Below are 18,039 nucleotides of genomic sequence, written 5' to 3'. Positions count from 1 at the left end.
ACACCTACCTATACAAGGGTTTCTATTTTTTTTAAATTGCATTGTGGAATAATAGTGACGACGTCAACTGAAATAACACACATGGAATCATGTACTAATCAAAAGTGTTAAATCCTAAATATATTTGAGATTTCTCAGTAGCCACCCTTTGCCTTGACAGCATTATACACTCTTGGTATTCTCTCCATTTAATTTTTTTTTTTTTACCTTTATTTAACTAAAGTCAAGTAGTTAAGAACAAATTCTTATTTTCAATGATGGCCTAGGAACAGTGGGTTAACTGCCTTGTTCAGGGGCAGAACGACAGCTCGGCGATTCGATCTTGCAACATTTTGGTTACTAGTCCAACGCTCTAACCACTAGACTACCTGCTGCCCCAGTCAGCTTCACAAGGTAGTCAACTGGAATGCATTTCAATTAACAGGTGTGCCTTTAAAAAACGTTGGAATATCTTTCCTTAATGGGTTTGATAAAGTAGGGGTGGTATACAAAAGAGCCCTATTTGGTAAAATACCAAGTACATCTTTTATTTCCTTTCACCTTGATTTAACCAGGTAGGCCAGATGAAAACAAGTTCTCATTTTCAACTTCAACCTGAACAATATAAAGCGAAGCACTGTGTGACAAAAACACATTTACACACAAACGTACAGTCAACACAATAGAAATATCTATGTACAGTGTGTGCAAATGTAGAAGAGTAGGGAGGTGGGCAATAAATAGGCCATAGAGGTGAAATAATTACAATTTAGCATTAACACTGGAGTGATAGATGTGCAAAAGGAGATACTGGGGTGCAAGAGGGTAAGTAATAATATGGGGATGAGGTAGTTGGGTGTGCTATTTACAGATTGGCTGTGTACAGTGTTCGGTAAGCTGCTCTGACAGCTGATGCTTAAAGTTAGGAAGAAATAAGACTCCAGCTTCAGTGATTTTGGCAATCCGTTCCAGTCATTGGCAGCAGAGAACTGGAAGGAAAGGCAGAAGTGTTGGCTTTGGGGATGACCAGTGAAATATACCTGCTGAAGCATGCGATGGATGGGTGTTGCTATGGGGACCAGTGAGCTGAGATAAGGTGGGGCTTTACCTAGCAAAGACTTCTAGATGACCCGGAGCCAGTGGGTTTGGCGACAAATATGTAGTGAGGGCCAGCCAACGAGAGCATAGAGGTCGCAGTGGTGGGTAGAATATGGGGCTTTGGTGACAAAACGGATAGCACTGTGATACACTACATCCAGTTTGCTGAGTAGAGTGTTGGAGGCTATTTTGTAAATGACATCGTCAAGGATCAATAGGATAGTCAGTTTTACGAGGGTATGTTCGGCAGCATGAGTGAAAGAGGCTTTGCTGCGAAATAGGAAGCTGATTCTAGATTTAATTTTGGATTGGAGATGCTTCATGTGAGTCTGGAAGAAGAGTTTACAGTCTAACCAGACACCTAGGTATTTGTAGTTGTCCACATATTCTAGGTCAGAACCGTCCAGAGTAGTGATGCTAGTCGGGCGGGAGGGTGCGGGCAGCAATCGGTTGAAGAGCATGCACTTAGTTTTACTAGCATTTAAAAGCAGTTGGAGGCCACGGAAGGAGTGTTGTATGGCGTTGAAGCTCATTTGGAGGTTTGTTAGCACAGTGTCCAAAGCGGGGCCAGATGTATTCAGAATGGTGCCATCTGCGTAGAGGTGGATCAGACAATCACCAGCAGCAAGAGCGACATCATTGATATATACAGCGAAAAAAGTCGGCCCAAAAATTGAACCCTGTGGCACCCCCATAGAGACTGCCAGAGGTCCAGACAACAGGCCCTAAGATTTGACACACTGAACTCGATCTGAGAAGTAGTTGGTGAACCATGCGAGGCAGTCATTAGAGACGCCAAGGCTATTGAGTCTGCCGATAAGAATGTCGTACATACCTACACATATGCTACGGTCACAAGACGCAGGCCTCCTAATTGTCCCTGGAATTTCTAAGCAGCTGGAGGCAGGGCATTCTCCTATAGAGCTCCAATTTTATGGAATGGTCTGCCTACCCATGTGAGAGATGCAAACTCGGTCTCAACCTTTAAGTCTTTACTGAAGACTCATCTCTTCAGTGGGTCATATGATTGAGTGTAGTCTGGCCCAGGAGTGTGAAGGTGAACGGAAAGGCTCTGGAGCAACGAACCGCCCTTGCTGCCTGCCTGGCCGGTTCCCCTCTTTCCATTGGGATTCTCTGCCTCTAACCCTGTTGCAGGGGCTGAGACACTGGCTTACTGGTGCTCTTCCATGCCGTTCCTAGGAGGGGTGCATCACTTGAGTGGGTTGAGTCACTGATGTGATCTTCCTGTCTGGGTTGGCGCCCCCCCCTTGGGTTGTGCCGTGGCAGAGATCTTTGTGGGCTATACTCGGCCTTGTCTCAGGATGGTAAGTTAGTGGTTGAAGATATCCCTGGTGTGGGGGCTGTGCTTTGGCAAAGTGGGTGGGGTTATATCCTTCCTGTTTGGCCCTGTCCGGGGGTATCATCGGATGGGGCCACAGTGTCTCCTGACCCCTCCTGTCTCAGCCTCCAGTATTTATGCTGCAGTAGTTTGTCGGGGGCTAGGGTCAGTTTGTTATATCTGGAGTACTTCTCCTGTCTTATCCGGTGTCCTGTGTGAATTTAAGTATGCTCTCTCTAATTCTCTCTCTCTCTCTCAGAGGACCTGAGCCCTAGGACCATGCCTCAGGACTACCTGGCATGATGACTCCTTGCTGTCCCCAGTCCACCTGGCCGTGCTGCTGCTCCAGTTTCAACTGTCCTGACAGCGGCTATGTAATCCTGACCTGTTTGCCGGACGTGCTACCTGTCCCAGACCTATTATTTGACCATGCTGGTCATTTATGAACATTTGAACATCTTGGCCATGTTCTGTTATAATCTCCACCCGGCACAGCCAGAAGAGGACTGGCCACCCCTCATAGCCTGGTTCCTCTCTAGGTTTCGGCCTTTCTAGGTAGTTTTTTCAAGCCAACGTGCTTCAACACCTGCATTGCTTGCTGTTTGGGGGTTTAGGCTGGGTTTCTATACAGCACTTTGAGATATCAGCTGATGTACGAAGGGCTATATAAATAAATTTGATTTGATTTGAATGTGGTGATTGACAGAGTCGAAAGCCTTGGCCAGGTCGATGAATACAGCTGCACAGTACTATCTTTTATTGATGGCAGTTATGATATCGTTTAGGACCTTAAGCGTGGCTGAGGTGCACCCATGACCAGCTCGGAAACCGGATTGCATGGCGGAGAAGGTACGGTGGGATTCGAAATGGTCGGTGATCTGTTAACTTTGCTTTCGAAGATTTTAGAAAGGCAGTGCAGGATGGATATAGGTCTATAACAGTTTGGGTCTAGAGTGTCTCCCCCATTGAAGAAGGGGATGACCGCGGCAGCTTTACAATCTTTGGGGATCTCAGACGACACGAAAGAGAGGTTGAATAAGCTAGTAATAGGGGTTGCAACAATGGCAGCGGATAATTTTAGAAAGAGAGGGTCCAGATTGTCTAGCCCAGCTGATTTGTAGGGATCCAGATTTTGCAGCTCTTTCAAAACATCAGCTGTCTGGATTTGGGTGACGGAGAAGCGGGCTTGGGTAAGTTGCTGCAGGGGGTGCTGAGATGTTGGCCGGGGTAGGGGTATCCAGGTGGAAAGCATGGCCAGTCGTAGAAAAATGCTTATTGAAATTATCGATTATCGTAGATTTATCGGTGGTGACAGTGTTTCCTATCCTCTGTTCAGTGGGCAGCTGGGAGGAGGTGCTCTTATTGTCCATCACTTTACAGTGTCCCGAAACCTTTTGGAATTAGTGCTACAGGAAGCAATTATTTTGGCAAGAACAGCTAAAATAAGCAAAGAGAAATGACAGTCCAGCAATACTTTAAGGCATGAAGGTCAGTCAAAACCATCAAGCACTATGACGAAACTGGCTCTCATGAGGACCGCCACAGCAAAGGAAGATCCAGAGTTACCTCTGCTGCAGAGGATAAGTTCATTAGAGTGCCTCAGAAATTGCAGCCCAAATGAATGCTTCACGGAGTTCAAGTAACAGACACATCTCAACATCAACTGTTCAGGGGAGACTGTGTGAGTCAGGCCTTTATGGTCAAATTGTTGCAAAGAAACCACTACTAAAGGACACCAAGAAGAAGAAAATACTTTCTTAGGCCAAGAAACACGAGCAATGGACATTAGACCGGTGGCAATCTGTCCTTTGGTCTGATGAGTCCAACTGCTGTGTCCTTGTGAGACGCAGAGTAGGTGAACGGATGATCTCCGCATGTGTGGTTTCCACCGTGAAGCATGGAGGAGGAGGTGTGATGGTGTGGGGTTGATTTGCTGGTGAGACTGTCAGTGATTTATTTAGAATTCAAGGCACACTTAACCAGCATGACTACCACAGCATTCTGCAGCTATACGCCATCCCATCTGGTTTGCGCTTAGTGGGACTATCATTTGTTTTTCAACAGGACAATGACCCAACCCACCTCCAGGCTGTGTAAGGGCTATTTGACCCAGAAGGAGAGTGATGGAGTGCTACATCAGATGACCTGGCCTCCACAATCACCTGACCTCAACCCAATTGAGATGGTTTGGTATGAGTTGGACCGCAGAGTGAAGGAAAAGCAGCCAACAAGTGCTCAGCATATGTGGGAACTCCTGCAAGACTGTTGGAAAAGCATTCCAGGTGAAGCTGGTTGAGAGAATGCCAAGAGTGTGCAAAGTTGTCATCAATGGGTGGCTACTTTGAATAATCTAAAATATAATTAGTTTTTGTTTAACACTTTTTTGGTTACTACATGATTCCATATGTGTTATTTCATAGTTTTGATGTCTTCACTACTATTCTACATAAAAAAAGAGAAAAACCCTTGAATGAGTGAATAGGTGTGTCCAAACTATATATATATATATATATATATATATATAGCATGGATGGGAGGCTCAATGTTGCCCAATAATGTTTGTACACTGTTTTGTGCTGCTGCCATGTTGTGTTGCTACCATGCTATATTGTTGTCTTAGGTCTCTCTTTATGTAATGTTATCTCTTGTCATGATGTGTGTTTTGTCCTGTATTTTGAATCCCAGTCCCCTTCCCTACAGGAGGCCTTTTGGTAGGCCATCATAGTAAATATGAATTTGTTCTTAGCTGACTTTCCTAGTCAAATAAAAATAAATGTTACACAATGACATGGCTATTTGACTAATAGGACCCCACTGTAATATAAGTCCTAGGTGACATTTGCCACCTCAAGGCATATTTGATACGTTTTAGTTTATTGCTTATTACCTGTCTTGAGGACGGTATCCTGTTCCTGCCAACCAATGGCATAAGGGTGACGCATTCCTCAGTCTGTTCTGACAGACAGGTACACCCAGCCACGGCGCCATATTGAGAACGGAAGTGAGAGATTTTGTTGTGGAAAAAAGTGTAAGCTATGTAGTTTCAAGAAAACATTAGGAGTAGTGATAAAAGTAGTGTATACTTACAGTCGCGTTTACATTGAAACCCTCTTACGATTTTGTTTTTCTCGTTGAACAGAGACCCCCCCCACCTCAAGAAATATTTGTATTTATCTCAACCCTTGAAAGCTTCAAGTCACTGGAAGCTCGCGACTGAACTCTTGTCGAAGATGCCATTGGCACAGTTTGGAGCAGACCCTTGGCAGAAAATGGCATTGGGCAATTCTGAAACAGAGGTAAATAGGCATGGAAATGAATGACCTATGGCCACCGTAGCTGTCATTTTGTCGTCAATGATTGCAGCGGTCTCTTGTGAGTTGACGTCCTCCCTAGAGTTTGTGGGACAGCAACCTCGTTTTGGTTTCGCACAAACGGATTTTAAAACTTAAACTATTAACAAAAGGACAGCATTGTGATCTTAAGTTATCTAATTTTCTCAAGTGCAGGTTGCTACATTGTAACAACAGACATTTGTGGCCGGAAGGAAGCTGTGGTGGGGTTAAACTTAACGCAATATACACTTGAGTGCACAAAACATTAGGAACACCTGCTCTTTCTATGAGACTGACAAGGTGAATGCTACGACCCCTTATTGATGTCACTGATGTTAAATCGGCTTCAACCAGTGTAGGTGAACGGGAGGCGACGGGTTAAATAAGGAGTTTTTAAGCCTTGAGACAATTGATACATGAATTGTGTATGTGTGCCATTCAGAGGGTGAATGCAAGACAAAATATTTACGTGCCTTTGAATGGGGTTCTGGTAGTAGATGCCAGGCACATCGGTTTGAGTGTGTCAAGAACTGCAACGCTGCTGGGTTTTTCACGCTCAACAGCTTCCCTTGTCTATCAAGAATGGTCCACCACCTAAAGGACATCCAGCTAAACTTGACACAACTGTGGGAAGCATTGGAGTCAACATGGGCCAGCATCCCTGTGGACCGCTTTCGACACCATGTGGTCCATGCCCGATGAATTGAGGCTGTTCTGAGGGGAAAGGGGGTGCAGCACAATCAGGAAGGTGTTCTTGTTCCTAGTGTTTTGTTTCACCTAGCTACTCACTCACTAGCTGCTGGGCTGGCTGACCTTTGGGTAATTCACTCACTACAAGGAACATGCAATGTTAATTGGACAAGTTCTAATGTGTAAACTAGGCTTATTAATAAATAGTTGTATTTATATGTTTTATAATCAACTAAACAATTGGCCCTGAAGCATATTTAGACAGTGTCCAAAAATACCTCAATTTTGAGTTTTTTATTATTTTTTATTATTAACAATAATAAATCAATACGAAGGTAGATGGGGGGACACAAGTACACATAAATAGTATACAAATGACAGTAGGGCTAGGGGCGTGGCTAAGGGGTACAATTATACAAGGACCTTAAGGGATAGAGAGAGATGATATGTTTTATGTGTTGTACAGGTCATGGATGACTCCATGGGGGATGATGATGATACTGCATGCAGTGTAAGTTAAAATAATATAAATATAATCTCAACTTCTGTCTTCTTCCTGACTGTCTAATTTCCACAGTTGGTGTGTTTATGTTGTGTTTTCTTCTTCTCTCTTACTCACTTGCTCAAACACCTACATTCAGGCACTCCACAATAATGCTGAGTACTATGTATTAAAGTGGCGTAGTGGTGGGGTCGTCTGAGTAAAAGGAGAAGAAAATGGTTAGCGAAGATGAGGGGGTAAAGAAAGAGCCTGAGAGTGACTGTGAAAGAGAGAGGGAGCATACTGTGTCTTTAGTCATCCTCCTCCACACCACCTCTGATGCAATGGGAGGGGGTGTTGGTGGCATGGCAACCAGTTGCAAGCTGTCAGTCCCGGCTGATCCGAGTGCAGCGCAGTCTCCCCCACCGCAGCCTGTCGGCAACACTGACACAGGGAGAGGGGCTCTGCTGGCCCAGCACCGGCATGGGGGATTTGGCCTCTGCTTGGGCAGAACACGGGCCAAAGAAGGACTTCACTGTAAGCTGGTGTGCTGTACGTGGGTCTGGTTTGGTGTTGTGTTTTGGTGGGAAAGCATGGGAGTTTATTTCTCCATCCTCTCACAGTAGGGCTCTCTGCTTTAGTGCAGAGAAAAGGTGCTAAGTATGCAGTCTCTTTATTAGTGTGGTTTTAAATCAAAAGGTTGTGAATATATTTGATTTGATTCATTCTATTGCTTTGTATATTTGCTTATTCTTTGCATGTCTCGTGTGTTTGTTTTCGTACTCACATCTGCTTTTGTTTATAGAATTGCTGTGTATTGTTGTCTTTTTCCATACTGCTGTGCTGTGTATTTGGGTCGCGCCTGGCTTTGGTTTGACTGTGTCTCTTTTCTTTCACAGGATGAGGGCTTTGTGAATGAGATCAGTATCACAAACCATGTTAAAGAGGGCTCTGAAAAGGCTGATCCGCGGCAGTTTGAGCTGCGCAAAGTCCTGGGACAGGGATCCTTTGGGAAGGTAAATTATTGTGTGAGGTTGACATTTATAGACCTGGTTGTAATGTTTATTTTTCTTAATGATAATATTATTCATATACAGTTGAAGTCGGAGGTTTACATACACTTAGGTTGGAATGATTAACTTGTTTTTCAACCACTCCACATTAACAAACTATAGTTTGGTCAGTTGGTTAAGACATCTACTTTGTGCATGACACAAGTAACTTTTCCAACAATTGTTTACAGATAGATTATTTCAATTATAATTCACTGTATCACAATTCCAGTGGGTCAGAGGTTTACATACACTAAGTTGACTGTGCCTTTAAACAGCTTGGAAAATTCCAGAAAATTATATCATGGCTTTAGAAGCTTCTGATAGGCTAGTTGACATCATTTGAGTCAATTGGAGGTGTGCCTGTGGATGTATTGCAAGGCCTACCTTCAAACTCAGTGCCTCGTTGCGTGACATCATGGGAAAATAAAAATCAGCCAAGACCCCAGAAAACTCCTGAAGGTACCACGTTCATCTGTACAAACAATAGTACGCAACAATAAACACCATGGGACCACGTAGCCGTCATACCGCTCAGGAAGGTCCCCTAGAGACGAACGTACTTTGGTGCGAAAAATGCAAATCAATCCCAGATCAACAGCAAAGGACCTTGTGAAGATGCTGGAGGAAACAGGTACAAAAGTATCTATATCCACAGTAAAACGAGTCCTATATCTAGATAACCCGAAAGGCCACTCAGCAAGGAAGAAGCCACTGCTCCAAACCGGCATAAAAAAAGCCAGACTACGGTTTGTAACTGCACATGGGGACAAAGATCATACTTTTTGGAGAAATGTCCTCTGGTCTGATAAAACAAAAATAGAGCTGTTTGGCCACATTGATCATTGTTATGTTTGGAGGAAAAAGGGGAGGCTTGCAAGCCGACGAACACCATCCCAACCGTGAAGTACAGGGGAGCAGCATCATGTTGTGGGGGTGCTTTGCTGCAGGAGGGACTGGTGCATTTCACAAAATAGATGGCATCATGAGGTAGGGAAATTATGTGGATATATTGAAGCAACATCTCAAGACATCAGTCTGGAAGTTGAAGCTTGGTCGCAAATGGGTCTTCCAAATGGACAATGACCCCAAGCATACTTCCAAAATTGTGGCAAAATGGCTTAAGGACAAAGTCTAGGTATTGGAGTGTCCATCACAAAGCAGTGACCTCAATCCTATAGAACATTTGTGGGCAGAACTGAAAAAGTGTGTGCGAGCAAGGAGGCCTTACAAACCTTGAGTTACACCAGCTCTGTCAGGAGGAAATGTGCCAAAATTCACACAACTTATTGTGGGAAGCTTGTGGAAGGCTACCCGAAACGCTTGACCCAAGTTCAACAATTTAAAGGCAATACTACCAAATACTAATTGAGTATGTAAACTTCTGACCCACTGGGAATGTGATGAAAGAAATAAAAGCTGAAATAAATCATTCTCTATCATTCTTACATTTCACATTCTTAAAATAAAGTGGTGATCCTAACTGACCTATGACAGGGACTTTTTACTAGGATTAAATGTCAGGAATTGTGAGGTGTATGTAAACTTCTGACTTCAACTGTATGAATTATGGTTGGAAGTATGATCATATCTCTAAACATTTGTGTAAATGAGACTGACAAATTGATGGAAGATGTTGTGATTAACAACTGAACTGATTTGTGTCTCTGTCTATTGATGTTCAGGTGTTCCTTGTGAAGAAAATAACAGGGCCTGATGCTGGACAGCTCTATGCTATGAAGGTGCTGAAAAAGGCCACATTGAAAGGTACACTAGTGCACAGATTTTTTTGTTTGTTGTGAATTTGTTTATATTGAATACTACTTTACAACTACAGTGTCTATCTTTTTGGGTTTAGAACTACTTTACAACTATCAATCTTTCTTGTTGAATTCTATATAGCCGGATTTCACTTATTATTCTTATCACGTATAACCAGTGCGAGATAGGGTCCGGACTAAGATGGAGCGAGATATTTTGGTGGAGGTGAACCATCCTTTTATCGTCCGATTACATTACGGTGAGTTATCAGACATCTGACCTGCCATATATATATATATATATATATATTTTTTTTTACGTCTGATGTAAAGAGAGATTATCAAAACTTACAGATGTGTTTTGAGTTGAACATGTACCCATGATTCTTCACAGCATTCCAGACAGAAGGGAAGCTGTACCTGATTCTGGACTTCCTCAGGGGTGGAGATTTATTCACACGGCTGTCCAAAGAGGTAAACCAAATTCTAATCCTGAGGGGGGTTTTCTACGATTTATAATTGTTTTACACTAAACACAAATATAAACGCAACATGTAAAGTGTTGGTCCTATGTTTCATGAGCTGAAATATAAGACCCCAGATGATATTCATAAGCACAAATAGCTTATTTCTCCCAAGAAATGTCACAAAACACAATGCCAGAGATGTCTCAAGTTTTGAGGGAGCGTGCAACTGGCATGCCGACTGCAGGAATGTCCACCAGAGTTGTTGCCAGAGAATTTAATGTTAATTTCTCTACCATAAGCCGCCTCCAACGTCATTTTAGAGAATTTGGCAGTACGTCCAACCGGCCTCACAACCGCAGACCACGTGTAACCATGCCAACCCAGGACCTCCACATCCGGCTTCTGCACCTGCTGGATGTTTGAGGGGGGGTGCTGAGGAGTATTTCTGTCTGTAATAAGGCCCTTTTGTGGTAACTCTTATTCTGATTGAGTGGGCCTGGCTCCCCAGAGAGTGGGCCTATGCCCTCCAGGGCCCACTCATGACTGTGCCCTTGCTCAGTCATGTGAAATTCATAGATTAGGGCCTAGAAGGTGGTCCTTCTGTAGCTCAGTTGGTAGAGCATGGCGCTTGTAACGCCAGGGTAGTGGGTTCGATTCCCGGGACCACCCATACGTAGAATGTATGCACACATGACTGTAAGTCGTTTGGATAAAAGCGTCTGCTAAATGGCATATATTATATTATTATTATTATATTATTACTAATGAATTTATTGAAATTGCCTGATTTTCTTATATGAACTGTAGCTCAGTAAAATCTTTTAAATGGTTATTTTTGTTCAGTATATTTAGAAAAGGGACACATTTTGAATAATTTATGTGTATTTTGTGTATCAGTAGGTATGTTATTTTAAATCGGCCTGTCTCCATACTCCCAGGTGATGTTCACAGAGGAGGATGTGAAGTTCTACCTGGCAGAGCTGGCTCTGGCACTGGACCATCTGCATGGCCTGGGAATCATCTACAGAGACCTTAAACCTGAGAAGTACCTATCACACTAATGCTATAAACATTGCTTATGCACATTAGGTACTTGTTTCTCTTCCAATTAGCAACCTGGAAAATACATGTGTATTATTCATATTTAAGCCAAACGTTATTTTGAGTCAAATCAACTTGGAGCGTAGAAGGGACAATGTTATATACTGTCTATTTACTGTGAGTTTCTGCTGGTGGATGTTGTTTTCCTCTCTGACTGAGATCACTCTGTCCTTTCAGCATCTTGTTAGATGAGCAAGGACATATCAAACTCACTGGTGAGTAATGCTCTGCTTCTATTAAATATTCATGCTTCATATTCACACTTAGCCTGACTCATTCACCAAGCACAATAGGAAAGCACTGCTAGTCATATTAATACCTTTGCATGTCATTTTAGGAGCCCTCAGTTTGCCTATGTACAGTTTTCTGCTTGATTATGAATAGAATTTAAGCACAGGCTCATTTTGCTGCCCTTTGTTTGTTCCAGACTTCGGCCTGAGTAAAGAGTCCATTGATCATGAAAACAAGGCCTACTCATTCTGCGGAACAGTGGAGTACATGGCACCAGAGGTCGTGAACCGCCGAGGACACACCCTTAGCGCCGACTGGTGGTCCTACGGCGTGCTCATGGTGAATGCTTGTTGCTCTTTTACCTTTTATTACTCTGGGATGTGTTCAAATATCTGACTGGTATCAAGTGTGCCTTCATATCTGCCTGTATGGGCCAATGTGTCCAATGGCTGACAGGACCACTGTTTTTGTCTTCCCCAGTTTGAGATGTTGACGGGAACACTGCCTTTCCAAGGGAAGGATCGGAAGGAAACCATGACCATGATACTGAAGTGCGTCCTCCCTCAACATCTCCCATTCTCTCGTACCAGTTTTACCATGCTGTTAAAATTGTTAGCCATAATTTGTTCTTCATCTACCATAGTACTTTTTTTGTTTGCACTGCAGGGCCAAGCTGGGAATGCCACAGTCCTTGAGTCAAGAGGCCCAGTCTCTCCTACGTAACCTGTTCAAACGCAACCCAGGCAACAGACTGGGTAATCAATCTCATCACTAAAATTTTATTTTCTGCTGTGTCTTGTAACTAATGGGTGGCTCAAATAAAACACACTCAAACGAAAAAACGCTAGTCCGACTTTACTGAAACAGCACCGAATGTTTGAACAACTGCAATCCTATTACCCCAGCTGTCCTGATGTGATGTGTATGTTTTTTGTTGTTCACAGGTGCTGGTCCAGACGGAGTGGAAGAGATCAAGAGACATTTCTTCTTTTCCACTATTGACTGGAATGTAAGTTTTTGGCTATTCAGATGTGTACCATCTGCCTACTACGCTGTCCTTATGTATTATACATGTATTTTTGTGTTTTTAACATGCATGTTTAGGTTTATTCCATTTAGCATCCCTTTTTCTTGGTATGCCTGTAGAAATTATTCAGGAGAGAAATCCATCCCCCCTTTAAACCTGTGAGTGGCAGACCTGATGACACGGTCTACTTTGACTCTGAATTCACTGCAAAAACTCCACGAGGTAAATAAAAGGTTCTTGTTTGGCGCTTTTACAATACACAGTTTCATAATCTGAACAGTGTTATTGGCGGCAGGTAGCCTAGCGGTTAGCGTGTTGGGCCAGTAACCGAAAGGATGCTAGTTTGAATCCCAGAGCCGACAAGATGAAAAATATGTCTGTGCCCATTGCTCACAGAGTTGCCGTTGATGGTGGCTGACCCTGCCTGTGATCCCACTCTCCCAGGAATTGGGATATGCAAAAAACTCATTTCCAATTCACACGTGAAATAGGACAAATAAAAGTGTAAGAACCATTTTGATGTGTGTTGTGGCTGTTTGGTCTTCTCACCACTAGAGAGCAGTCTCACTTGGGTTATGGGTCAGGTGGTGGGTCAGGCGTATAGGGTCACAGGCAAACAGATAGTAGGGCTGCATGGGTGAATTGGGAGATTCACATGGTTTTTACCGCTAGTCAACCCGGATTACTCGACCACAAACCATCGCCATCAAGTTTAATCTGTCATCGTGTTATTTTATGAATTAAATGGGAACATCGCCCAACGGTATATCACTCTTGCATCAAGTGGCGAATTGGAACTTAACAATAGCCAGAAGAATAAATACCCACTATCATTATAATTATTAATTGTGTCAATGAAAAGTAGCGAGTGGATTGACGTGAGGATTGTCCCTACAGACTCTCCTGGCTGTCCCCCGAGTGCCAACGCCCACCAGCTTTTCAGAGGCTTCAGCTTCGTGGCCATCTCGAAGGAGGAGAGTCAACCACCACAGACCACCAGCATGAACATGACCTCAATACAGGTACCAACACATACACATACATTATGGGGTATGATCTGCTGTTATTATATGGTTGTGTGTGAAAATAACAGAACTGGTCTCTGTATCTGAATCTTTGTCTTTTCAGCAACTCCACAGAAACGCAGCACCGTTCAGTGATGTATACGATGTGAAGGAGGACATCGGCGTAGGCTCTTACTCCATATGCAAACGCTGCGTTCAGAAGAGCAACAGTATGGAGTATGCTGTAAAGGTGAGTTGTAACACTGTCCTTAAACACTGTCAGTTTCTCCTTCTGGGGCTGCCCATGTTTAGAATGGTATGATTAACGGTCATTACTGATGTTATTATCTTAGATCATCAGTAAGGCCAAGAGGGACCCCACAGAAGAGGTGGAGATTATTCTGCGTTATGGACAGCACCCCAACATCATCACTCTCAAAGATGTGAGTCATTACATCCGCAGTATGCTCATGAAGCAAGCGACACTGTTTTGCTTTTGAGCCACAGTTGAAAGTTACAGCAAGATGGTGCTATTATTCTAGATTCACGTGTTTTGTAGTTTCATTGTTTGGCTAGTATGTCTATGTTCTGAGTGAGTTATGGGCTTATTTTCTCTGACTAATTACGCCACCTGTCTATGTTTCTTTTGTGGGTTTTTTTGTGATTGCGCTGAATACTCTTCTAACGACTCATGTTATTTGTGAGTATATCTCTAGGTAACAGTGTGAGGTTGTGCTCTGTTAACTGTAGGTGTATGACGATGGGTGCTCCGTGTACCTGGTGACAGAGCTGATGAAAGGAGGGGAGCTGCTGGATAAGATCCTCCGACAGAAGTTCTTCTCTGAGAGGGAGGCCAGTGCTGTTCTCCACACCATCACCAAAACTGTGGAGTACCTGCATGTACAGGGGGTAAGCAATCACCATCACTATGAGACATTACACTAATATACTATGCCTTCCATGTATGTATTATATTGTTTTTACCTAGAGCACTTCGGTACTTTCAAAGCAACATATGCACCTTTTCCTGTATGTGACGATCCACATATGATCTTGTCACATAATTTTAAAGACATACCTTATATCAATAACGCTTTATGGGTTCATAAGAATCCACATATATTTATTGAATTGAATGTGTTTACCTATGTCCTTCGGTGCGGCCGACCGTTCGCCTGTAACGAGAGAAATGCATCTTAGAATTTACGCCGACAGTCATTTTGGTTATGGGCGTGCCAACCATTTGTTTGTAGTGCTGGGCATGCTTTTTCTGAGCTAAATGAACATTTGAGGGCACATGCTATGGTAATGTAATGGCTAGATTGAAGGTAAAGAATTGTTTGCAAAAAGTACCTGTTTTTCTCGTTGTTGAAGAGTTCTGTTCAGAGAATTAATGGGAAATGGGGGCGTGTTTGAGCGCATGGTTATTTAGGGTACGAGTAATGTGGTAGTAGCTTATTCCGGGGGACGTACATGTATATATCCCAGGTTATTGACGATTAAAGAATGCTAGCACCTTTATTGAGATGTGTGCTGGTATAGGTACATATATTTAGCTGAACATTTCTGTATGGTATATCATGTGCTTTGAATGTTAATTGACCAGATATAGTATGTGTAAGGGTTTCCATTGGTATTGCTATAAGAAGCCTGTCCTCATTGAGGGACAGGACAGGGAACAGTTTGGCATGCTGCTTGTTTTTGTTTGAGGAGCTCTATTTGATCCAGTTTATTATTTTTCTAAATACTTTACATTTTGCTGGCTATTATTATCTTCACTTGCAAGTAAAAAGCCTCACTCTGGGCAAGAAAAATCCATTCATTTCATCGCTATTAAAATCCTACCGCATGGTCAACCTCACACTATATAAGAAATATGAGTTGGCAATCTATGAAATTTGACTCACTGACTTAGGATGTCACTGATGTAATATATGTCCCTCTGCTCAGGTTGTCCACAGAGACCTGAAGCCCAGTAACATCCTGTATGTGGATGAGTCTGGAAACCCAGAGTCCATCCGGATCTGTGACTTTGGCTTCGCCAAACAGCTGAGAGCTGAAAACGGGCTCCTGATGACTCCGTGTTACACGGCCAACTTTGTCGCCCCTGAGGTGTCTCCTCTACATGTTTCTGTGACTAGTACCTGCATCCTCAGCTAATGTTTGTCTGCTGTATAACTAGTCTGTGTTTTCAATTTTCAATATGTTTGTCTAGTATGTAACACAATGTTCTTTGCTTTCTGTATTCTAATGCAGTGTGCAATACTTAATGTTGTTGTTAGGTGCTGAAGAAACAGGGCTATGATGCAGCGTGTGATATCTGGAGTCTGGGAGTACTGCTCTACACAATGCTTACTGGGTATGTGTGCTCTATCAACTGTAATGCAGGCAATAGTCAATGATGTGCAATACAATTTAAGAGGACCAATTAAGTACTTTCATATGTTAGAGGTCCTTTTGAAGTATGTGTTTTTCTTGATGTTTCAGGTTCACTCCTTTTGCCAATGGACCAGAAGATACTCCTGAAGAGGTCTTAGCTCGGATTGGCAGTGGAAAGTTCTCTCTGACAGGCGGCTACTGGAACTCTGTCTCAGCAGAGGCCAAGGTATGTCTGGAACATCGGTTGGACGACTGAAACTGCATTCCATAGTATCCAATTACTCTATGATAATAGTTTCCAAAGTAAATACTTTGTTCCTAGCACAATGCACTTGATGTTGTAGTAATGGCAGTTTAATGCACAAACTGAACTTTGGAATTGCTTTCTTTAGGACCTAGTGTCAAAGATGCTGCATGTGGACCCCCACCAGAGGCTAACTGCTTCTCAAGTGCTGCGACACTCCTGGATAGTACACAAGGACCGGTTGCCCAAGTACCAGCTCAATAGACATGATACCCCTCATTTGGTCAAGGTAACAATAAAACTTTATTCAATGCACTATAGTCTCTCCTGGGTATTGATACATTTAAGACTCCAAGACTTTTCTCTTTTTCCTCCTACAGGGTGCGATGGCAGCCACTTACTCTGCTCTGAACATGCATGTTCCCCCTGTGCTGGACCCTGTAGGACACTCCTCATTAGCTCAACGAAGAGGAGTGAAGAAGTTGACTTCCACAGCCCTGTGAATCCATCTGCCACTACTATCAATCTCACCTGTTTAATGCTACTGCACCAGTGCATTCGTGAGTTTTGACTCCAGCTGTGTTAGAAGAACAGTGTGTAAGACCAAAAAGGAACTTGACAATGTATTTGCGTGTACAATCTTCACTGCCCACAGATCAAGAGTTACAAGACTGTATATATTATTTTATGAAAATTAGATATATTTACCAGAAAAAAAAATAGAATTAACTGTATGGATTCCTATAGGTCTGTTTAAACAGAGATTGAGTTAAGCACTGTGGGATGAAGGGGTTTAAAGAGGATTACAAGGATGTTTCCTCCAATTGCATGGGGCACAAGATGGCAAAAGCCAGTATCACCCCCCCACACCACCACTACCTATGCACTTGTGTAAATCTGAGAAGATACGATAGGTACTCAATATGGGCTATTGCTTATACCCATCTATCTGGCAAACTCCTCAATTCTACAACGATCAGTTTACCAAGACCCTTTCAAACCTGGGGGGAGAAAATGTGCTCACCTCTGCTGCTGCACTTTCTCTCAGACCTTTGTGTTGGGGCAGGGGTCAAACGTTTTTTTTGCTTTACTCAGTCTTTACATTTTTTTTGTCCTTCTCATGATTTATAAAGGGAAACACGTGAACAAGGGATATACTTATAGCAATTAGGATTACTTTTACAGTCTAATTTTAAGAGCCTATTAAGAATGTAATTTTGTATGTGGATGAATGAAACATTTTCTACTTGGTGTGCATGTTTGAGGCCACAGGACAGCTTTGTTTTAAAGGAAAGGGCTTTCCAAGAAGCTGCTGTGAAATGTAACATGCTAGATGGAGGTGAGAATAGACACTGTATTTCGCCTCTGCTTTGGCATCTGTCTATCCATGTTTAACAGATGAAAAAAAAAATTCTCAGGTGTAGTCCAGGCAAGTGTCTGCAGCTTATTTTGTAACTTTATTTTTTTTTTCAAATTATCACGAATAAATAAATATACAATCAACTGTATCAGTATTTTATTATTTCCTCCACTGAAAGCCACAATGTAGGAGACCAGAACCACTTTTTAGAAAAGAATGCTGCTTCACGCAAGGGCAGTATGGTGTCACAAGAGGAAGAGGTTTCGCAAGAAAAAAGTATATCTGGCCAAACTTAGTTAAGGAGATGGGAAACTCAATTGGATTGGTATTAACGCCCAGTGTGTAGTTTGCTCATACGTCGTCAATAGGACGACCAATGCATTCTGGGCTATAGGAAGAGATCTCCTTCAAGGAGAGAATGGGAGTCAATTGGGCGCTAGCTCCAAAAAAACATTAGCATGAATTTCGTGAAAAAGAAGTACAACATTAAATATT

General features: G+C 42.7%; 1 protein-coding gene across 3 annotated transcripts; it reads left to right on the top strand.

The window, feature by feature from the left end:
• Positions 1–5,319: 5,319 nt before the first annotated feature.
• On the top strand, positions 5,320–17,692 carry LOC118390450 (ribosomal protein S6 kinase alpha-3-like). Of its 3 annotated transcripts, none has more exons than XM_035781033.2 (23): positions 5,320–5,444; positions 5,556–5,712; positions 6,905–6,949; positions 7,819–7,935; positions 9,657–9,738; positions 9,911–9,991; positions 10,126–10,205; positions 11,137–11,243; positions 11,477–11,514; positions 11,727–11,869; positions 12,011–12,081; positions 12,197–12,285; positions 12,475–12,539; positions 12,677–12,779; positions 13,455–13,579; positions 13,686–13,811; positions 13,915–14,004; positions 14,312–14,470; positions 15,512–15,673; positions 15,844–15,920; positions 16,049–16,166; positions 16,333–16,473; positions 16,565–17,692. In XM_035781033.2, the coding sequence occupies exons 2-23, from the start codon at positions 5,647–5,649 to the stop codon at positions 16,685–16,687; spliced, it is 2,208 nt and encodes a 735-aa protein (XP_035636926.1). In that variant the 5' UTR covers positions 5,320–5,444; positions 5,556–5,646; the 3' UTR covers positions 16,688–17,692. The 3 variants fall into 3 exon arrangements, with proteins under 3 accessions (XP_035636926.1, XP_035636924.1, XP_035636927.1); XM_035781034.2 differs by having other exon boundaries at positions 5,402–5,417; XM_035781031.2 differs by having other exon boundaries at positions 5,391–5,712.
• Positions 17,693–18,039: the final 347 nt, after the last annotated feature.

The sequence above is a fragment of the Oncorhynchus keta genome, chromosome 11 (genome assembly GCF_023373465.1).
Source record: "Oncorhynchus keta strain PuntledgeMale-10-30-2019 chromosome 11, Oket_V2, whole genome shotgun sequence".
NCBI lineage: Eukaryota > Metazoa > Chordata > Actinopteri > Salmoniformes > Salmonidae > Oncorhynchus > Oncorhynchus keta.
This window is presented reverse-complemented; position numbering and strand designations above follow the sequence as displayed.

Coding starts and splice junctions, on each gene's coding strand:
- LOC118390450 (XM_035781033.2), top strand. CDS start 5,647: ATGCCATTGGCACAGTTTGGAGCAGACCCTTGGCAGAAAATGGCATTG. Junction 12,540..12,676: donor TTTCCACTATTGACTGGAAT/GTAAGTTTTTGG, acceptor GTATGCCTGTAG/AAATTATTCAGGAGAGAAAT. Junction 16,167..16,332: donor CTGTCTCAGCAGAGGCCAAG/GTATGTCTGGAA, acceptor TGCTTTCTTTAG/GACCTAGTGTCAAAGATGCT.